This window comes from Cynocephalus volans, chromosome 2, assembly GCF_027409185.1.
Source record: "Cynocephalus volans isolate mCynVol1 chromosome 2, mCynVol1.pri, whole genome shotgun sequence".
NCBI lineage: Eukaryota > Metazoa > Chordata > Mammalia > Dermoptera > Cynocephalidae > Cynocephalus > Cynocephalus volans.
In genome coordinates this window covers 118,235,227-118,258,153 of record NC_084461.1, presented here as the reverse complement: position 1 = coordinate 118,258,153, position 22,927 = coordinate 118,235,227, and the positions used below count along the sequence as shown (strand labels likewise).

The following is a 22,927-nucleotide window of genomic DNA, read 5'->3' as shown; positions in this document are numbered from 1 at the left end:
TGCTGCCAAAGGTAACTATTATTCTGTCTTCTTTTAGATTAGTTTTTGCCTGTTCTTTTGGGTCTTCATTTAAATGGACTCATACAATAAGTTCTCTTATGTCTAGCTTCATTTGTTCAACATTGTTATTTTTATTGTAGTTTCTTTTTCATTTTTGTTTAGTATTCCATTATATGAATATACACAAATTTATTCTTTTATTTTACAGCTGATAGATTTGTTATTTCTAGTTTTTGACTCTTATGAGTAAAGCTGCTATGAACATTCTTAAACATATCTTTTGGTAGATGTATGCATTTATTTCTGCTTGGTATAAAAGTTGGAATTGTTGGGCCATCGGGTACATGCGTGTTTAGCTTTAGTAGATTCTGCCAATTTTCTGAAGTGTTCCAATTTGTGCTCCTACCAGTTGTTCCACATCCTTGTCAACACTTGGTACTCTCGTTCTTTTAAGTTTAGCTATTCTTGTGACTAAAATCATTAATTTTCACAAAAATCCTGTGTTGCTCCTGTATTGTTATTAGTTCCACATTACAGGCTAGGAGACAGGCTCAGTGAGGGGGAAAGCCATTTATCCCAGATCATGAAGAGGAGGATGTAAGTTGTAGGCAACAGCAGGTGTGCATGAGTCCTGTGCACCGTGGTTAAATGAAATTTTAACGCCAGAATACTTGGGTGTGCCAAAACAGTAGCTTTCTTTCTTTCTTTCTTTCTTTTTTTTTTTTTTTTAAAGATGACCGGTAAGGGTATCTTTAACCCCTGACTTGGTGTTGTCAGCACCACACTTTCCAAAGTGAGCCAACCAGCCATCCCTACATAGGGATCCGAACCTGTGGCCTCAGTGTTATCAGAACCACACTCTCCCAAGTGAGCCATGGGCCAGCCCTATCCTAATTACTTTCTATAGTACTTATTTCCATTTGATAGCAGAAATGTTTGGTCACTTCCTGGCAAATTCAGTCAAGTAAGTGCATGATCACTCAGTCATTTCAGGGGTACACAGTCAAGATGTTGACAGAGATCTGTCTCCATTCCTATCTAGGGTCACAGTTACATCCTGCAGAGCTTATGTGGTCATGGCATGGAGTGGGAGGTGCGGGGGCTAAAGGTTGTCTGGTCCTTGGTCATCATCATCTTCCACTACTGCTCAAGGAGGCAGACAGACCTCACACCTGCCAGTTGTGGGCTGTCATCCTTGGTTCCTACTGTGCCCACAGATGTCTGCATTATTATTATTATGTTAGGTGTCTGGCTTGGATTTCTCCCTTTATTAAATCCCAGAAGCCCTTCCTGGTCATCTGCCCCCTCTTTCAGCAACTTCCATGCTGTTCTAGGGCCTCAGGACATATTCTGATGCTCCTTGGGATCCTTACACATTAGGGATGAGCCTGAGATGCTCCCAGGGCCTCCTACCTGGGCACATTCAGCTGCCATTTCTACTTGACTGCTACCTTACCTTCTCATCACAGAAGACTGTTTAGATCTTACCCACAGATTCTTTCCACTCTCAAAGCCCCCAAACTTATCTGGGGGTACTAGTCTCTTCCTATCCCTGGGTAGAGGGCCTGGGGAAGGAGTAGGAGAGTGTCCTTTCTCAGAGACCCACACTGGTAGCTAACTGCAATATTCTCCTTTCTGGCTCGATTCTTCCCCCCACCCCCAGCCTTCTGGGAAACTGGCTCTGGCTTCATCATACCTTCTTCTTCCCATCTCCTCAACAGAGGAGGAAGGTGAGGCTTAGAGAGGGAAGTAAGTTATCCGAGATCACATAACAGCGGTAGGAGGTCTGACTCCAGAGTGGCTGTGCTTTCTACTCTCTCAGGGGAACAAGACTGAGAGAGTTGATACTGCAGCAGGGTGCCTCCAAGAGATCTTTGACCATGCAGACTGGATTATCTCTTAGTTTATGTGCTGTCCTATGGCCAGAGTCCAGAGTTTGTCCCATGGGTCGGTGCCTGAGAAAAAGGAGCATGAACTGAATTCTGGGAGGCAAATCTCATTTTACATGCACTGAGAAAGCTGCTTCTCATAGGAATCCTCCTGTGAGTGCTTTACAGCAATGAAGTCTCCATTTACGATTAGCTTTTTTTTTTTTTTTTTTTTTTGGTGACTGGCTGGTATAATTAACTCTGGACCTTGGTGTTATCAGCACCACACTCTAACCAGCTGAACTAACCCCACCCTTACAAAAGGAGATCATCTCTGGAAATGAATTCACATAAAAACTGATTTTCCTACCTGGACTGCTGGAATCTGGAGCATTTAGTTTTCCCGGAGGTAGTGTGCTGGGAACAGCTGTAAATCAGAAAATGTTCCTGGCATTTGAGGGATGGGGCTAAGATTCAATATCTGGGCTGTGATGGGTGGAGTCTTAACCTTGCTCTTCAGTGGCTGTGTGACACTGGAAAAGTCCCTTCTCTTTGGTTTTGTTTCCTTCCTCTGTAGAAAAGGGGTTTTGATTATGTGGTGTGTGGAATAATTAAAGAAAGGATGAGGCCTCAAGCCTCCTCAGGATCAGCTCTGGAACCAGAGACACCCCCTTCCCCTCACACTCACCCACACATCCACACACACACCAAGGGGACTCTGTGGGGGCCCATCCTTTCTGACCTGGACCGGTGATTATGGATAAAAGAGTGGAGATGAGTCATTCCCAGCCTGTACCCAACAGTCCTGCAACTACCTCGGCCCTCCTGAGTGGAGGGTTTTAGGGAGGACAGGGTTGATTCAGAAAGTTGGAGCTAAATCAGTCACCTCTGATAAACACTGCTGGTTCCTTCTTGGCAGTGCCTCATCACTGAGACCCTACTTAAAGAGGTTTCTCAACTTACCCTGGCCTTAAGAATCACCTGGACAACTTGTTTAAAGGGCAGAAAAACCTGTCCTCAGGGAGTTCATTAGACTGAGAGTGAACACAGGAATCTGCATTTTCTTGAGTGGAGGTCAATTTATTTTTTGAAGTAAAAACATTTTGAACATGAAATACATTCATGTGGATCGGTATCCAAAAGGTAGAAAAGGGTATAAAGTGAAAAATCACCCCAATAGCTGTCCTCTGGCCACCTAGTTCCCTTCACCTGAGGCAACCAAGTTGTGTATCTTTTCTGAGATAATCTATACACATAATAGGATATACAAGTAAATGAAATCTCCATTTTTAAAACAAGCATCTGTTGGTGATTCTAATATTGGGGGTTCTCAGACATATTTGGAAAAACATACCCGCTGTATGCCAGGCCTTGTGCTGGGTCCTTGGGCTAGCTGTGTGACCTGGTACTGCCCAGTTCTGCTTAGAATGCTCAACAAGAGTTTATAAATCACCACTTTGTATGCCATGGGTAGGGGAGCAAAGGGGCTCTAGTGGGCCTTGCTTAGCAGGCCTGAACCTGGAGCTGCTGAGGACAGTGCTGTGCTGCGGAGAAAAGGCCTTTCATCTGTCACCTGCTGGGGCACCTGGCGGACACTGGATACCACAGCTTGTAGACAAAGACCTGGTAACTCAAGGAGCTGCTTGGCCTCCCTGCGCAGTCCCAATCCCAGAGGAGCTGTGGGTCTCTGGTTTCTTTGGGGGGCCCTGTGTGGAAGTGTCTTTTGTCCTCCTGGTATCAGGAATACCATCACGTGCCTGTTGGCTAGGTGAGCCCGGCGCCTTAGTCTCCTAGGGAGGGGATGGTAATGTTTCCCAGGCAGCTGCAAGGTAGGGCTGGGCAGTTGCACAATCCCTGATTTCATACTTTCAGATCTCTCCCTTTCCCTCAGAGTTGGCTTCATCCTATCGACTTTATCACAGTCTTCTGGGAGCCCCCCATACTACAGAGTCCTGTCCGGTCTGACCCGGCTGCCTGGTTCACTGCCGAATCCCCACAGGTAGGGACTCGATCTCACACATGCGGGGGGCTCGATGAATGTTTTTTTTTTTTCCCCGGCTGGCTGGTACGGAGATCCAAACCCCCTTGAAATTACAAGGCTGTGCTCTAACCAACTGGGCTAACCGGCCAGTCCTTCGATGCAAGTTTATTCAAAGAATGGATACTCACTTCTAGACTCGGAGTTTCCCTGCAACAGCTATTTTTGGCCAGGAAGCCTCTTCAAAAGTCAGTGGTAGGTGGGCTGATCCTGTGGCGCACTGGGGAGAGTGCAGCGCTGGGAGCGCAGCGACGCTCCCGCTGCGGGTTCGGATCCTATATAGGAATGGCCGGTGTGCTCACTGGCTGAGTACTGGTCACGAAAAAGACAAAAAAAAAAAAAAAAAAAAAATGGTAGGAAACAAAGGTTAAAAGTACCAAACTGTGGAGTTAAGTTCAAATCCTGACTCTGCCACTCAAGCGATCTAAACCTGTTCCCTCATTGCAAAGGGGAAAGAAGCCAACAATATTTCACCTCATGGAGTTACAGTGGAGACTGAGGGTAGGGCAGGGTCTATCAGTTCAGTGGCACACACCCACACCCCGTTTTGTTGTTTTTGTGGCGAGGACAGAGTCTATCAGCTCAGTGGACGACACCCGCACCCCACCCACACCCGGTTGTGTTGTTTCCAGGCTTTTCAGGACTGAGGTCTTTCGCTCAGCTTAGGACAGCCCCTGCCTGAAAGACCCTTCCAGGCCGCGGTGCTCCTCCAGCGGTGCCCGGCGCCAGCTTTGAAGAGAGAGGTGGGGGGTGAGGCAAAAGCCCCTCCCGGCCCGCCGCGCCCCGCCGCCTCTCGCCCAGCCCGGCCCTGCCGGCTGCGTGGGCCCGCCCCGCCGTCCTCGGCCTGCCGTCAGGCGATCTCGGCGGCCAGCCCAGCCAGCTGTGTGACGCCACGGCCGCGGGGTCCTCGGCGCCTGCGCCTTCTCCTATAAAGGCCGACGCCGCGCCGCGCCGCTTTAGTGGCCTTGTCCTCGGTATTCCTCTTTAGCGTGTGCTGACGCTGCCTCACTCTCGTTAGCGTCCCGCCAGCCGTCTCCTTGAGACCGAACACTGTGAGTAGCCGCCCACCGGGCTGGAAGGAGCCGTGGCGCCCGGACTGCGGGTTGGGTGGCGGCATCGCTGCGGCTTTGGCCTGCCTGAGGTGGGCGGCGACTGGGCCTGGCCTTCCCTCAGGCCCGGGGGAGGCCGTCGTCGACCTCGTTCTATGGGAGGCGCCGTCGGGTCCCGTTCACCCAGTCGGCCCTCGACTCGGCAAGGCCTCTTCTGGCCGCCCGGGGTCCTCCGGGCGTGTGAGCCGAGTCCCAGGTTGGGTCTTTTTTGCACGGGGCGAGCGTCAGCCGGCGCGGAGCTCGGCTGCAAGGCCCATGCTGCGGCCCGGGACCGCTTTTGGTCTTGAGCCTGCTGCTCCGGGGATCAGGGCGGGGGTGGAGGCGGCAGGGCTTTGAATGAGGGGTCCCTCGGATGTCGTGAACACGGGCGTGTGTCCGTTCCTGAATTTTGTTGTCGGGAGGGAGCGTGGCGGTGATAGTCCGAGGCCGCTGGATACTTGGCTCCCACCCTTTCTCCCCTGTACCTGGCTAACTGCTGGCGCCGCGTCTCTGCGGATAGCCGCCTCTTCCTTCTGAATATTTCTCTGCGTTATTTTGCCACGGCCGGGAGTCGCCGGAATAACTATTATAATAGATACCATCATCATAAGTGGCCCTAACTGTAAAACTTCATTCGAGATGTCTGGCTTTTAAAACGATAGGACGTTCTCCTCCTTCGGGTTCACTTATTAGTGGAGACTTTGGGTTTGGGTTTTGGGGGCATGAATTTTCGTCAGAGCGTCACAGTAGAATCTGTCTATGTCATAGAACAGTGCAGTCTCTTCCCCCCCGGCAGTCTAAAAAGAGGTGTTAGAATTTCGGGTCACTTAAAACGCAGGGTTTTTTTGTTTTTTTTCCTTTATGATGTGATAGAACCCACTTCATGCCAGTCATGAAGAGTTATTTGATATCCAAGTACAGGAGCCTAAATAATTGAAGAAATGGTTTTGAAAGTATGTCAAATCAAAATTTCATCCGTTATTATTTAAAAATTTTGCACTCGATTCCAGTATAACATTGGAAGTTCTCCTTGAGTGTTAAGTCTAGGATTACAAAGTGCATCGAGTTACAGATCAACCGATTGTCTCCCTGCTATTTAATAAGGTCTCAGCTCACTTAAGAGTAACCTCATACACGAATTTGACTATGACTAAGCATATTTTGCTATATTTGAAAGAAATATGAAATGGTCGTCTTGCTTAAGAAATTTTATCAACTGCGTTGTTAGATTTGTGACAGGACTACGGAATATAAAAAGAACAAAATGTTTTGTAACTAAAAAGGCTGACGTTAAAATATTTTCTTTTGGGGATACCTTTTGTTGTTACCTTATCACAGGGAGGGTTCTCTTCTGTGGGCCCTTCTCCATTGAGCAGGACAACTGCTTTTTGGCAAGCATTAAGCAACATGGAGAAGCAGACATGTTTGTGAACTGAAAAGTTAAATTTGATGCTCTCCAACAATGGATGAGTGACAGCAGGTTATTTCAGTGGCTGGTTTTAAAACATGCTTTACCTTTTTGCTTCCTTCTCCTAACAGCTTGTCTGCTTGGGGAATGAAGACAATTGTCTCAGAAAAGCTGAATGATAACAGAAGTGGTGGGTCCTTTCTTTAAACCTAAAATGGGTGCAATGAATGCTTTAAATGCCAAATTTTACACTTTTGTGAAAATTCACACTTTTTAATAGAGTGCAGTTAGAAAGCTTCGGAGGTGCTTTAAGTTAATAAATAGTGACAGGATTTTAAGAGGTCTTGAATTAATCTTTACAGTCAGATATTGCTGCTCCTTTTTATTTTTTTAAGACTCTGAAGATAAGAAATTCCTGGCTTAGAACTTTTAAATTTCTTTTTTTTTTTATTAAAAGATGACCAGTAAGGGGATCTTAACCCTTGACTTGGTGTTGTCAGCACCACGCTCACCCAGTAAGCAAACTGGCCATCCCTATATGGGATCCGAACCTGTGGCCTTGGTGTTATCAGCACCACACTCTCCCCTCCCGAGTGAGCAACGGGCTGGCCCCAGAACTTTTAATTTTAAAGTTGTTTTTTGTTTTTGCCAGAACTCAAGTCCTTTGAGGTTAATTGCTTAATTAACTTTTTATGTAAGAGGAGTCTTTCCTAATGACTGAGTTTACATTTTTGGAGCCAGTAATAGATTATTATGGAGATTTTGTTAGAAGATCTTAAACTTGGACACCTGGACAGTCAATAATGAAAGAAAAAAAGGTCTTTGTGAAATTTAAGCCCTTATTAGGTTTAGGGAATTGTATTGACATCTGCTTATCCTTAAATCATTTTCTTTTCTTGTATATGATCTTGCCTTGATTCAGACATAAATGAGAGTGTCCTGATCTACTGCTCTTTAGATCTGAACTCCTTTTTCACTGGTAGGTCTCACTGTGGGGAAATTACTTTCTTATTTGGGAAATTACTTTCTTATCTTTATCTTGGACTGACCTCCCTCAGGTTTGCAGGTAGTTAATTGTGGCAGTTAACTCTTCAAATGGAGTAGTCAGTATCAGTGGGAGCAGAAAGGCAGAAAGCAAATAAATATATTTTACTTTAGACATATTTTGCATAAAACTATAGACTGCAACTCTTAAATTTATACCAGTAATGAGTTCAGTAGGGCAGATCTTAAAAGCTTCTGTTCCTAGGAGTTATACTTTGAAAAAAATTTATGGAAATACTTATAGTCGCCTGTGAATACTTACAGCAGTGTTTTACAGGGTTATATACTATAGGTCCTTAGGACTTTGTAGTTGATAAATTAAAGCATTCTAACAGACTTTAGTTGATGAAATGTTGAGTAGAACGAATATCTTTTAAAATTTCACATTCAATATACCTTTTTTAGATGCCTTCAATTAAGTTGCAGAGTTCTGATGGAGAGATATTTGAAGTTGATGTGGAAATCGCCAAACAATCTGTGACTATCAAGACCATGTTGGAAGGTAAGTTTATTAGAAAACTTGGGTAATCAGTGTGATCCTCTCAGGAAAAAAAAAGAAAAAAGAAAAAAAAAGAAAACCTGGGTGGGAAAAAATCTGTAACTTGAGATAACTTGTGAATATCGAATTTATGTGAGCAACATTCTATCGTAAGGTGCTCAAGAGTATGAAGGGGTAAAGTTTACTTTTTTTCTTTAGAGTATAAACTGCGTTGTTCTAATACAAGTTATCCTTTTGGCATTATCTGAATTAGTGAGGTTTTGTCCTTATTAAGTGAATAAGACCATAAGCTAACAAATACGGAAGTGATCTACAAGCCTCAGACAATGACCCATTTCTGTTTCAAGTAAATTTAGGTTCATAAGTTCTAATGACAAAAACTAAAGCCGTTGGAAAAAAGATACTTTCACTATATGGTAACTAAATAGAGCACCATGTTTCAGTGGAGGGAGTAAGCTCTGTAGATTGTAAGCTATGTAGATGTTTTTTAAAAAAACAAACGAGCTTTCACTTTTGTCTATTATTGTCATTCCTATGAAACTGCTTCAAAGTGTATGTGCAACACAACAAAGTGAGGCAAGAAAGCAGGTCCTGAAATTTTGAAACTTTTACTAGTTAATGTGGATCTTTTCTTATTGTTACCACTGGCCTGGTGGACATTAATAGTATACAGGGTCTAGAATTGACGGAAAAAAACCTTAGTAGTAATGAGTGTTTCTTGGTACTCAAATGTCACAGGTTTTTATGTAGGGAAGATCTGTAGCTTATAAATACTTAAATGAAGAATAGGGTTATATGCCAAGCTCTAGCTATATGCTCATGAAAAGAAGGTGAGATGTAGTTTTTGCCCTTGAAGAATTTATAAATTAGGAGGGGAGCCAGACACAAAACAAGGCAAACTGTCACATGGTATGTTAGTGCATTAATAAAGTTATGTGCCAAGTGGCACTGTGGGAACATTTTGGCTGGTGATATTCTTCAGGCTTTTGGAGAGACTAGTGAGGTGATATTTTAAATCTAGTAAGATTGGGGTATTTTGGGAGATCATTCTGAGGTAAAATAGAGTGTGTTAGAGAAAAGTTAAATTGAGATTTTTAGTTGGGAGAGGATGGGATTGTGGTGCTGTATCTGGTAGAACTGAAAACAAGTTTGAAAGGAATGGAGAAGAAAATGATTTTGAGCTTGAACTATGAGATTCCTCAAAAGGTATATGTAGCAATCTGCTAGGCAATTGAGTATGTGGCCCCTAAGTTGTAGACTGCTCAAAATAGACTTGGTTTGTATGGTGGGTTATGGGAGTATAACTGTGAAAGAAGTTGAGGTTGGGGTGAGTTTGGAGTGTTGAATGTAGAAGTCAGAATTGGAGAATCTGGGGTGTAGTATTTGTGGAAGCCAAGGGGAGAGGAGACATTTCTGGGTGACTAGAGTGATTGCCAGACTCATGCTCTAGACTGGTCACTTAGGATTTCATGGTTAATAAGTTAGAGGACTTGTAGTGGCAGATATGAGGGGTCTTCAAAAAGTTTGTGGAAAGGTTTGTATTATCTTTTAGTTCAGTTTTTTCATGAACTTTTGAAGTACCCTCATTTAGATGTGGTATAGGCAGAAGCTGAATTGCAGAGGGTGTGTTTTCTCTTTTCTAAGTGGGCAACTTCTGTTTTTTTTTTATAAAAGCTGAACATGTAATTCTTTCTGGTAATTGGTACCAATCATGTGGCACTTATAGTCCCGTGTCCCAATAACTTACATATGTAGATCACTTTTTTTTTTTTTTTAAAGATGACCGGTAAGGGGATTTTAACCCTCGACTTGGTGTTGTCAGCACCACGCTCACCCAGTGAGCAAACCGGCCATCCCTATATGGGAACCGAACCCGTGGCCTTGGTGTTATCAGCACCGCACTCTCCCAAGTGAGCCACAGGCCGGCCCCTGTAGATCACTTCTATTAAGTTGTAAACCCCTTGATACATCCCACAGTCACTGTTCATCAAGTACCAGTTGATTGAAGAAGTATGGTATGGTCACTAATAAAGAGTATGAAAACAATCCAAGTGTCCCTAAAGGCAGGTGAGTAAGGCTTTATTTAGAGGATGTAGAACCTGATACCAAAATTGCTGCCTAAGTACTTGCTTTGACAGTGAAAGTGTTCTTTATTTCATCTTAGTTGGTGCCTGACGCACTAATCTGTCCTTTGCTGCTTCAAAGAAACATTTGCAAATTTTAAGAACAACATAGGGCTCCTTGAAGGTTTTACATATCAACTTTGATCACTGAAGCAAGTGGACTGATAGTTAAATGATTCTTTCCCTTCATAGCTTTGGGGATCAGAAGTGAATGGTTTTATCTTAAGTACGAATGGCTTATATTGGATTCTAGCCACTTGAGAACTAGTCTTTTGAATTTGGCAACTTACTGCTTTCCTTGTTTTGCATCTGTAGTATCTCTGGTTATGGGTTTTATGTGACTTAGAAAACAAAAATAAAATCTTTTAATCACAGGACAGTCAGAAGTGGAAATCTTGGCATGTTGTGCATGTGAATTGGCTGATTTATTCAGGTTCAGGGTGTGGTATCAGGATACAGGTGTCTTTCAGAAGTCCTTGAAACTAGATAGCGTAAAGGAATGACTATTCCTACTTGTGCATTTAGTTTAAAAGCCACAAATATTACAAGTCCTTAGTTCAAATGCTAGAGAAGCAATCCTTTGCAACTATAAGGGCCTTATTTTTAATGTGACTTAATCCTTCTTCCAAATAACATTTGGATCTATACAAGCTGGTCTTCTGTGTATGTTTCCTCTAATATCTTAATTCTCTAAACACAAGTATTTTACATAGTGTGACTTCTTTCTCTTGCCTGATTAAAAATATATCATACCATAAATGACTTGATCCAAATGGAACTTCATATGAGATGTTGTCATTTTAGTTTTACTCTGTGCTGAGATGGAATCAGGGACAGGCATTGGTGGGAAGGATAGGGGAGGTGAGTGAATCCATTTATACAGGACAACGTGAATTGAGTTATTTTTTAATCTACTGCCATCTTTACCACTCTGCCAGAACTGCTTAAGCTCAGTGACCTTCATGTCAATTGCATTTCTGTTTTCATTTCTCATCTAGACCTATTGACAGCAGTTACACTTGATCATTCCCTTCTTCCCTTGGCTTCAGGATACTTCACTTGGTACTTACCTTACTTATCTCACTCACAGCCTTCTTGCCTTCTTTTCCTTTTTTTTTTTTTTTTTTTTTGCAGCTGTCAGGTAAGGGAATCCAAACCCTTGACCCCTTGACCCCGATGTTATCAGCGCCACACTCCAACCAAGTGACCTAACCAGCCAGCCCCCTCACTCACAGCCTTCTGTCTTCCCATCTGTAAAGCCTGTAGTTTGTTCCCCAGGGCTTAATCCTTGGACCTTTTCACTATATATATACTCATTCATTCCCTTGGTGGTAATAGTCTCATAGCATTATAAACCATCTATACACCGGTTTCCAAACCTACAGTTTTGATCTCTTCTTTTGACTTCTAGACTTGCATATACAATAGATATCAAATTTATGAAACTAGAGCTTTTCATAATAACAGTTTCTCTGACAACATTCTCCTTATTGATTGATGGCAACTTCAGTAGGTAGCTCCATCCTTATCATGCCATAAACCTTATCTCTTCCCTTTCACGTTCTACTTCCCTTCTGTTGACAAGTTATATTGGCTCTACCTTCAAAATGCATACAGAATCAGACCATTTCTTATCTCCTGCTTAGCTACAAACATTGTCCAAGCTACCATCATCTTGTGTTTGGATTATTGTCAACCCTACAATTGGTTTCCCTGTCCCTCTGGCCCCACTGTCTACTATCTTTTCTCAACATGCCAAAATGTACAAGGCCCTATTATATCTGGCACCCTGTTATTTGATCTGCTCCTATTCCCCCTTGAACCCTGATCTAGTAACACTACATTCCTTAGTGTATTTAGAACATGCCATATACTCCTATCAGAAGGCGTTTTTCATTCTCTCTGCTTAGGTGTTTTTGCCTCCTTTAGGGTTTTACAAAAATTACACCTTCTCATTGAGTTATCCTGTGCAACTTTAAAATTTTGGCAATTCTGCCCATTCTCTTCTATTCATTGCTGACTCTCTCCTGCCTAGGATAACACCTGGTGTACATTAGGGACGCAAATGTTTGACTCTGCATTTGCCATGTCTGCATCAGTGATACTCTGCTATAACCAATGCAGTACCTGATGAACTTTTGGCTTCTAATTTTGATACTTGATAACTATTAAGTAAGTTAGTTGTGTACAAACTGAAGGACAGGCCCATTTGGTTTGAAAAATGTATTTATTCAGAATCTTTAATATATGGATTTTAATTTTAGATTTTTTTCTTTGAGATTCACCCACCACTTTGAGAATCTGAAAGTTCAACCTTCTTACCAGAGAAATCTATAGATTGAATATTATAGGTAATAAGTACATGATAAGCAACACTAAAAGGTATATGTTGCAAGTAAGTCCTTCAACCCATGTTCTCTTTAACTTCCCTAGACATAATATCATTAACAGTTCCTTATGTATCTTTATGAGGATATTTAAAACATAAATGCATATTTCCATTTTTATTCAAATAACATTTATCTTTTTATACCTAGCTTTAAAAAACTTTAATTTTGATCTTACTAGTATGTATGGGGCTTGCCTGCCTTGTTTTTGTCAAGGGCTGCATGATCTGTTGTGTGTGTATGTATACAAGGGTACTTCAAAAATTCATGGAAAGATTCATTCAGATATTATCTTTTAATTCTATTTTTCCATGAACTTTTTTTTTTTTTTTTTTTTTGCAGCTGGCCAGTACAGGGTTTAAACCCTGAACCATGGTGTTATCAGCACGATGCTCTGACCAATTGATCTAACCAGCCAGCCACTCCATGTACTTTTTGAAGTACAGCTTTGGGCTTCATATTTGAATAGATTGAAGTTCTATTACTTGTAATAAAACTTTTCATTGTTTTACTTTTCTAAATGCATTCCATCTAGAGAATTTGGTGCAAAGAGTAAGAGCAAGGGTCCAGCTTTAATTTTTTTCCAGATGGCTGCCTAGTCACTCAGTCCTACTTATTAAGTCACTTTTCTTCCTAATTAAGAATTGCCTTTATATAATATTCCTGTATTTGTCTATACTCACAACTTTATATAGTCATGTTCTACATGACATTTTGGTCAACCATGGATCACGTATAAGATGGTGGTCCCATAAGTTTATAATGGAGCTGGAAAATTCCTATTGCCTAGTGACATCATAGCTGTCATAATGTCTGTCATAGGGCAATTGCTTTGTTTTTTTTATAAACTTAGTGTAGCCTATATGTACAGTGTTTATAATGTCTACAGTAATGTCCTAGGCCTTTACATTCACTCACTCAGTGACTCACCCAGAGCAACTTTGTCCTGCAAGCTCTATTTATGATAAGTGCCCTATGTAACTGTACCATTTTTATCTTTTATACCGTGTTTTTACTGTACCTTTTCTATGTTTATTTTTTATTTTTTTTTGGCAGCTGGCTGGTATGGGGATCTGAATCCTTGACCAACACTGTTAACAGCACTGCACCCTAAACAACTGAACTAACTGGTCAGCCGCCTTTTCTGTGTTTAGATACACAGATATTTACCATTGTCTTACAGTTGCCTACAATATTCAGTACAGTAACATGCTATACAGATTTGTAACCTAGGAGCAGTAGGCTATACCATCTAGGTTTGTGTAACTACACTCACTCTGTTTGCACAGCGACGAAATTGCCTAACGATGCATCTCTCAGAATGTATCCCCATTGTTAAGTGACACCTGACTGTAGTTTTGGGTGGTTAATGGACACATTGTTAGGAACCACTGATTTTAAATGCTCCCAAGAGAACTATTCTTAGTAAAGTACTTTTTATATTCTTTCAGACAACATGTCTTGAAAGTTACTTGTTTGAGACATAGCCTGATTGGTGTATTGTAGTGGAGTTAAATAATGGTGACTTTCTTTTGGTTTTCTTAGATTTGGGAATGGATGATGAAGGAGATGATGACCCAGTTCCTCTACCAAATGTTAATGCAGCAATATTAAAAAAGGTAAATTCTTTAAAGAGTTTGATTTTTTAGAGTGGGGACACTTTTTTCTTAATGAACTTAGCTTTTGAGCTTTTATACACTTCCATTTTTCCTTTGTATAGATGAGTAGTTTTGTTTGTTTGTTTGTTTGTTTTTAAAGATGACCGGTAAGGGGATCTTAACCCTTGACTTTGTGTTGTCAGCACTATTCTCTCCCAAGTGAGCTAACCAGCCATCCCTGTATAGGGATCTGAACCCGTGGCCTTGGTGTTATCAGCACCACACTCTCCCAAGTGAGCCACAGGCTGGCCTTAGATGAGTAGTTCTGAATCTAACATGTGATGCTTCTAATCCTGATGAAATAGGAAAATGTACATAACTTTTTTTAGACCAAAATTTCCTAAAAGTACACTTAACCTGCATTTGAACTTATTCTGGTATACATTTTATTTGGGTATCTGTACCAGTATTCAGGTGAGGTTAGTTTATTTCATTCTGCTTAAAATATAACAGTAATTAATACAAATAATTCAACAATCTGTATTAGAACTTACTGCTTAAAATTACTTTTAAATTTAAATGTTCTTAAATTTGAATGATATTTGAATGTTCTTGAACAATGTAATTGTATACAGAAAAAAGTTCTGTCTATTCCCTTATCACAGTTGACCATTGTCATTCATTGGGCATCAGAAAGACAGTTTACGTAGTACTTGGTACACCTATGCAAGCACTTCTCTAGGATAGGTGATCTAGATGTAGAATAGGTTACAGGATACACTTAAATTTTGATAGGTAGTGCTAATAAGCCTTTCGTAAAGACACCACTTCTCAGAGCATGGTGGAATTGAATCATGACTACGTTTCTTTAGATTTATGTTTTTGAATATAAAGAATCTATAACACTTTGTTCCCACTTCTGTTCACTCTGATCCCCCTCCTTCAGGTAATCATTTATCCTTTTAGTATTTTGTAATGCAGACATTAACAAATGAGTATTCCCCCCCATTCTAAAGGTAGCAAACTATACACTTGTATGTTTTCTTTTGTTTTTTCATACAACAAAATGAAGTGGTGATCTTCCTATATTAATACATAGCATCCTCTTTTTTATTTTTTTTTAACTCTGTGTAGCGTGACTGTAAATATTTGTTGTACTTTATTTAACCTGGCCCTGTGAATATTTGAGTTTTCTAGTCTTTTGCTTTATCACACTTAAATTACTGAAATACAACATTATATTGTAAAATTTTTTTTCAAAAACACATGTCTTATTCTCAGGCACCCTTTGTGGTGCACTCAAAGGGATCTTGAGAATAAGAGCTGTGTTCCCCACCCCCCTCCACCCCCAAGTTGATCACCCTACCTGTGTCTGAGCATACACACTTCCCCACATTTAATAGGATTCTAGTGTTTCAGGGCACATGGCTCCTTAACACAGCAAGCTGTTTAATTGGATTGTCATTCTAAGGAAATAGCAGCTTTTTTCCACATTGGGAAAACTGGCTAGACTTTAAGATGGGGATGTTCAGCTCCAGTTGGCCCCTTCCTGTGGGATTTTTCAAAGGTCGCTGACATATGCAATTCTTTCTTTGGCTTTCTCTTGAGAACTTGACTCCTGCATGAGATGAAACTGCACTGTATATTTTTCCGTGCTCTTACCAACATTAACTATTATCGGTCTTTTTAATCTCCCTAAACTGGGTCAAAACTAATTCTCTAAGTCTGAACCTTTTTTTCATGTGTTATTGGCCATTTATATCTTCTGCATTGTCTGTTTTCATTTGCCCATCTTTCTAATGGACTTTCTTTAAAAAAAAAAAGTGGTAAAATGTACATAATATAAAATACACCATTTCAACTTTTTTTTAAGTGTACCATTCAGTACATTCACTATGTTGTATAACCATTACCGCTAACCATCTCCAGAACTTTTTCATCATCCCAAACTGAAACTCTGTATCCATTAAACAATAACAACGCATTTCTCCCTTCCCCCAGCCCCTGGCAATCATTATTGTACTTTCTGTCGCTATGAATTTGGCTATTCTGGGTACCTCATACATGGAGCCATGTAGTATTTGTCCTTTTCTATCTGGCTTATTTCACTTAGCCTAATGTTTTCAAGGTTTGTCTATATTGTAATCTAATGGGCTTTTTAAAAAATTGTGGTAAAATACACATAGCACAAAATTTACCATCTTAACCATTTTGAAAATTTTTTCTTTTTTCTTTTTTTTTTAAAACCATTTTTAATTGTACTGTTCGATGGTATTACCTAATGGGCTTTTTATAAGAGTTCTATATATAAAGTTTTTTTACCAGTTTGCTTATGTCAATTTATGGTATGTTATGGTTTAGGAGCTTTATATTTTATCTAGTTGGATCTTATTTTTTTTTACTTAGGAGTATTGTTTTGCAATTAACATTTCATTTTATAGTAATATAAAATGCACCTGAGAGGACTTTGGCTTGCAGTCATTCAAATGCCAGGTATGTTTTAGGTGCTAGGGGTACAGCAGTGAACCAAAGAGACAAAATCTCTGCCCCTGTGGAGTTTACATTTTTAAAGGGGTGGTGAGACATACAACATAAGAAATATGTCAGATAGAAAAACTATGGAGAATTAAGAAGGGAAGGAGAAAAAAGGGACTTGGTAAATGGAGAGTTAGCTCTTTTTAAAAGAAAGATCAGGAAATCTCTTACTGAGAAGATGATTTTTAAGCAATGACATGTGAATACGTGAAGGAAAAGAATTCTGGGCTGTGGGAGCAAGTGCAGTGACCCTAAGACAAGAGCATCCTCTGCTTTTTGAGGAAAGGCAGGAATACTAATGTGGGAGCTAGAACAATGACTGAGCAAAGAGGTGGCAGATGAGGTCAGAGTTAATGGGCTGGATGATGTGGGGCCACTTCTGAGAATGAGAAGGTTTGTTTTTTTTTTAACCTGTTTGCATTAACTATATATCATATTTTGAATAATAATCACATGATCCCCAAACTATGAAAATCTCACATTCTTATCTGTCATCTGACTAGAAACTGTTACACCCCCCTCGCCTTTTCCCAGTAATAATTGGCATTAGTTTCTTACATATCCTTTTAAGAGTTTTTAAAATGACTTTATAAGCAAATCTTACTTGCCATTTCTTTCTTTTCTTATATAATTGGAATACTTCTTAAGAAGGTATTATTTATTTCATTAAAACCCCCTTAATGCTTGGCTTTCTGTCTTGAAATAGCTCGTTCATTTTTTTTTTTTTTTTTTTGCATCCTGGAAGTATAATTTCTTGGTTCTACCATTTTCTCTTGACATTGTTTATTCCCTCAAAATTTTACTATGAGAAAATTTTAAACATACAGAAAAGTCAAAAGAATTATATAGCAAACACCCATGTACCCAGCACCTAGATGCTACAGCTTAATACTTTCAGTATTGATTCTGGTCTTCATGCTGGTACACATAGTCTAGCTAATCATTTTCCTGGAACTTTAACTACGGGAACATTTGGGCTTTTCCTGTTTTGTTCCTACACCAAATAGTCTTATGCACGTGTCTGGGATATTTGGAATTTCTTGGTTATAATGTATGCACATATATGGCTTTCCTAGATAGTGCTAGGTTAGTTTTCAAAGTGGTTATACCAATTTATGCTCTCCAGTAGAAGAGTTCGGTTTCCTTCACATGATTGCCAATAATACTAATTGACAACAATTAGTATTGTCAAAATCTTGTGGGTTTTTTTTCGGTGTAGAGTAGTATCTGATGTGTTAGTTTTGCATCCAGTGAAGTCAAGCATTTTCTCATGCTTGACTATTCAGATTTATTTTGTTAATTACCTGCACATACCTTTTTTTTTTTTTTCTTTTTTTTTTTTTTTTGGCTGCTGGCTGTTAGGGGGATCATCTGAGCTCTTGACCTTGGTGTTATCAGCACCACGTCATACATATCTTTAAACCATTTCTCTAGTGATTTTTAAGATTTTATATTCTATAGGCTAATCCATTGTTGGTTGTACATGTTGCAGGTAACTTCCAATCATTGTCCTGTGTGACTTTGTTTCTTTTTGCACAGAAGCTTTTTAATGTGGTCAAGTATAATACTCTGTCTGCATTGTTTGCTTTTATCTAATAAGGTCTTCCATTCTCTGGGGTTGTAAAGATTCTTCAAGCTTCATTTCTGCTTTTTAAGCTTGACTATTAATTTATTGTTCAAGTCAATCTCTAGGTAGTTCTTATCCCAGTGTAGGAATAGGAGGGCTGGCTGGTTAGCTCAGTTGGTTAGACTGGAGCCTTATAACACCCATATAGGAATAACATTGTCCCAGCAATGGAATGAGTACCTTGTGATGAAGTGCCACAGAGGAATGAACTTTTGTTTTTGTAGGTCATTCAGTGGTGCACCCACCACAAGGATGACCCTCCTCCTCCTGAGGATGATGAGAACAAAGAAAAACGAACAGATGATATCCCTGTTTGGGACCAAGAATTCCTGAAAGTTGACCAAGGAACACTTTTTGAACTTATTCTGGTATGTTTTTAATGTGTGATAGCTCTATTCCAGAGACTGTAGCACCTCTAATAGAGTTAAATTTGCTAAGTTAATTGATGCTTAATTTTAATACTCTTAACTCAAATGTAATGCTATATTTAAATCTACATATCAGTAATCACATTAAATATAAATAGTCCAAACACCATAGATAAAAGGCAGAGATTGTCAGATCAGAGAGAAAAGCAAGACTCACCTATGCTGTCTATAGGAAACCCACTTTAAGTATAAAGACACAACTAGGTTTAAAGGATGGAAAAAGATATACTATGCAAACACCAGTCAGAAGAAAGCTGGGAAAATTATTTTAAAGTAGATTTTGGAGCAAGGAATATTACCAGGGTTAAAGAGGGTTATTTCAGAATGATAAGGGGCTCAGTTCATTAAGAGGACATAGCAATTATAAATGTTTATCTACCTAGAAGCAGAACTTCCAAAAAGTCAAACAAAAGCCAGCAGAACTCAAAGGAGAAATACACAAATCCATAATCATAGTTAGAGATTTCAACACCTGTCTCTCAATAATTAATAGAACAAGTAGACAGAAAATTAGTAAGGCTATAGAAGACTTGAATGACACTATCAACCAACTTGTCTTAATTGACATTTATAGAGCATTGCATCTAATGACAGCAGGATGCATGTTCTTTTTAAGTGTATATTACCAGGGTAGACTGTTCTGGCCCATAAAACAAGTCTTAAATTTAAAAGGATTCAAGTCATACAAAGTGTGTTCTCTGACCTCAGTGGACTTAAATTAGAAATCAGTAACAGAAAGGTATCTGGAAAAGTCTTCAGATATTTTAAAACATTTCCAAGTAGCCCATGGGTCAAAGAGGAAATTAAAAATATTAGAAAATATTTTGAACTGAATAGAAATAAAAACATGGAAAGTCTGTGGGATGCAGCTAAAACAAGGGAAAAACACCTATATTAGAAAAGAAGAAAAGTTATAATCAATTATATAAGCTTTTCCACCTTAAGAAACTAGTGAAAGATGAAATTAAACTAAAAGCAAGCAGATGAATGAGAATATTTAAGAGTAGAAATTGGTGAAATCTAAAGCAGGAAAACAATACAGAAAACCACTGAAACTGAAAGCTATTTTTTGAGAAAATCAATAAAACGTAATATTGTAACTGCTTATGTTTTAACTCTTTAGGTGTGGATAAATATTTTTGCCAAAACCGGACATGTGATGCTTGCATGTGCACACACACACACACCAATAGAGGCCATTATTTAACATTTAAGCTAGTGTAGTTTGCCTAAGGTAGGAGCAGGACCCATTATGTAGAGGTATTACAAAGGAGGTCACATACAGAAATGTGTTTCACAGGAGAATTTTTGTACAATTTATTCTTCTCCCTTTAATTTCTTAAAATTAACTAGTATTGTAAGCATAATTAGATATGGATCAGTCACTAACTGGATTTAGTTTAAAACATCAGGCATGCTTTAATAAAGACAACTATCACTTTTCAGGCTGCAAACTACTTAGACATCAAAGGTTTGCTTGATGTCACCTGCAAGACTGTTGCCAATATGATCAAGGGGAAAACTCCTGAGGAGATTCGCAAGACCTTCAATATCAAAAATGACTTCACTGAAGAGGAGGAAGCCCAGGTAGGTAGCACACAGTTTGTCCTTGATCACATGCTTTTTAAAAGAGACTGAAACCCATAACATGCCAGGGGGAAAGGTGCCTGTGTTAAGGTATCTTGATGCTTGAGGGATAATAGGTACCTTCTGTGTCTTAAACATACTCTTACTGGTCTGTCTCTATGAAGCTAAACACTTAGATGCTTTCATGTAAATTCATTAGCAGTTACTAGTTTTTTTTGGCACGTGGGACCTTTTGTATAGCTTGCACTTTAAAAAAACAAAAACCAAAAAACCCCTTGGGAAGTATATGATGATAACTCAACAGAACACCAGAAACACTGACAACATCAGAAACATTGGCAACACAACAGAACATCCGAAACTAAACTGGCAGACAGACACAAAATGAGGCAAGTGGGTTAAATTAATAATTGAAAATTTCTTAGAAAACATGCAAAAATAATACTGAGCCTTTAAAAGGTCATATTTGATTTCAGAAAAGTAGGCCCTGTGGATGAGTGTATGCTAGGATACTTCAGAGCAACTTAGTGAATGGGGAGGAAATGAACGAATGAATCAGCATGATTTTGTTGACATGGCTGCGAACTGAAATTATGTAAAGGAACTAATTGAATATGCTCTGTTAGCTTTGGTGACCGAAACTAATTTCCCGTTGCCTTTGCTTCTTTAATAATTTCATCAGGGCAGAATAAAATCTTGGGGAGGCAAAGAAAGGGAATCTTAACCTGCTGTATTCCCAGTTTTCCACCTGTCCTGACCCACCTCACAGGCTATTAATGAATCAGTAGATAGTATTTAGAAGTCTTAGGAAAGACTATTCAAGTTGAGGCACTTCCTTACATATGTCTCCTCTTCTAGGTACGCAAAGAGAATCAGTGGTGTGAAGAGAAGTGATATGTTGTGCCTGACACTGTAACACTGTAAGGATTGTTCCAAATACTAGTTGCACTGCTCTGTTTATAATTGTTAATATTAGACAAACAGTAGACAAATGCAGCAGCAAATCAATTGTATTAGTGGAATATTGTCCTCATTGCATGTGTAGTTTGAGTACAGATTCCAGACCAATGGCGAGTTTCTTCTAGTGTGATCAAAAGTTTCTTTTTTCTTTGCTTGAGTAAAACTGAACTGTGGGTTCTCTATAGAAAGTGACATTTTGGACTTTCCCTCTTTTTTTGTAAAGCAGTTTCTGCCTAGGTTTATTGTCCATTTAACTTTAGTAACCTTTTAAAAGTTGGCATTGTAAATAAAACAACTTGCTAAAAGTTTTCTGAAATAGAATTAATAAAATATATTCATGAGTTGGAAACTGGAAAAAGTCAACTTGAAGTAAATGTTCTGATTGGAGTTATTAGGATGTCTTCCAGCCTCCTAGAGTCAAAAAGTACCACTTGTATTGATTACCCTGTAGCAGGCCTGACTTGATTGGACCTGAGGACTTTTTTTTTTTTTTTTTTTTTTTTTTACTTTGAATCCTCTCAGCTTTGAATATATTGCTTAGAGACTCAGTTACTAACTAGTTTCTGTTTTTTTGAGGGAAGAAATGTAACTAGACCGTTTGTTAGCTTTTCAATTAAAAAAACCACTTAACCCATGTAGTATGTCATCTTTTTATAATCAGTGTTCTCTTGTGGGGGAAACTATTCACACTATTTGCATGTAAAAAAATAACTTAATCTTTAACACTAAAATAATGTGGTAAAACCCAGAAAACATCCATCATGAATGCAAAATACTTTCAATAAAAAGTAAGTTATATAGTAGGTAGTAAACAGTTTGCTTTTGTGGGCTTAAATGTGTCTCTTCACTTAATAGTAAATGGGCTAAATTTGTGTACTGTATGTTTGTTTAGCTTGAAAAGACTTTTAGACAGTTCATATCCTAGCTCTTTGGAAGCTGCAGACAAAACCATAGGGTACTGATAAGCTTCTGTCTCTTCTAATTGTTATTTCTATGGTTACCGGGGCCAGTGCTTCAGTTTTTTGCTTTTGTTTTTTCCCCCCATTTTAATTTAATTTAATTTTTTTGGCAGCTGGCCAGTATGGGGATTTGAACCCTTGACCTTGGTGTTGCAAGGCTGTGTGTGATCTAACCAACTGAGCTAGCTGGCCAGCCCTCCATTTTTATTTTAATTATTTTTTCTTTGTGCATGTTTATGTGTTACAGTTTGTCGTTTCAGTACATGCATGTATTGTGTAATGATCTACTCAGGATCGATAGCATATCTATCACCTCAACATTTATCATTTTGTTGTGGTTATAACATTCAAGATCCTCTTTTCTGGCTGTCTTGACATATATAATACAATATTATTAGCTGTTGTCGGTAGGGCACCACAATTTATTCTTCCCATCTGACTGCAATTTTGTAACTTTGTATCAGTCTACCAACCTTTCCCTGGCCCCTCTTCCCTCCCTCCCTCCCTTTCCCTGCTTCTGGTAATCACTATTCTACTCTATTTCTCTTTTTAACTTATTTTTCTTAATTGGCCCAGGATAATTGTATATGTTTAGGGAGTACAGTATGATATTTGGGTACATTCATACTGTGTGCAATGATCATATCAGGGCACTTAATATATCCATCACCTCAAACATTTGTCACTTCTTGTGTTAGGAACATTCGACATCATCGTGACTAGGCTATTCAAAGACACAGTACTTTATTGTTAACTGTAGTCCCCCTATATTACTGTA

General features: G+C 39.4%; 1 protein-coding gene across 3 annotated transcripts; it reads left to right on the top strand.

Moving 5' to 3' along the window:
- The first annotated feature begins 4,825 nt into the window (after positions 1-4,825).
- Positions 4,826-21,824, top strand: SKP1 (S-phase kinase associated protein 1). 3 transcript variants are annotated; one of them, XM_063086507.1, is made up of 6 exons: positions 4,826-4,958; positions 7,852-7,948; positions 14,001-14,074; positions 18,440-18,583; positions 20,090-20,230; positions 21,089-21,824. In XM_063086507.1, the coding sequence occupies exons 2-6, from the start codon at positions 7,852-7,854 to the stop codon at positions 21,122-21,124; spliced, it is 492 nt and encodes a 163-aa protein (XP_062942577.1). In that variant the 5' UTR covers positions 4,826-4,958; the 3' UTR covers positions 21,125-21,824. The 3 variants fall into 3 exon arrangements, with proteins under 3 accessions (XP_062942577.1, XP_062942576.1, XP_062942578.1); XM_063086506.1 differs by lacking the exon at positions 4,826-4,958 and adding an exon at positions 6,543-6,592; XM_063086508.1 differs by lacking the exon at positions 4,826-4,958 and adding an exon at positions 7,363-7,381.
- The last annotated feature ends 1,103 nt before the right edge of the window (positions 21,825-22,927 follow it).

What these genes read in the sequence shown, in the direction of transcription:
- SKP1 (XM_063086506.1), top strand. An exon ending in CACTTTTTGAACTTATTCTG is followed by an intron (nt 18,584 to 20,089) that starts GTATGTTTTTAA and finishes ATCACTTTTCAG; the next exon opens with GCTGCAAACTACTTAGACAT. An exon ending in CTGAAGAGGAGGAAGCCCAG is followed by an intron (nt 20,231 to 21,088) that starts GTAGGTAGCACA and finishes CTCCTCTTCTAG; the next exon opens with GTACGCAAAGAGAATCAGTG.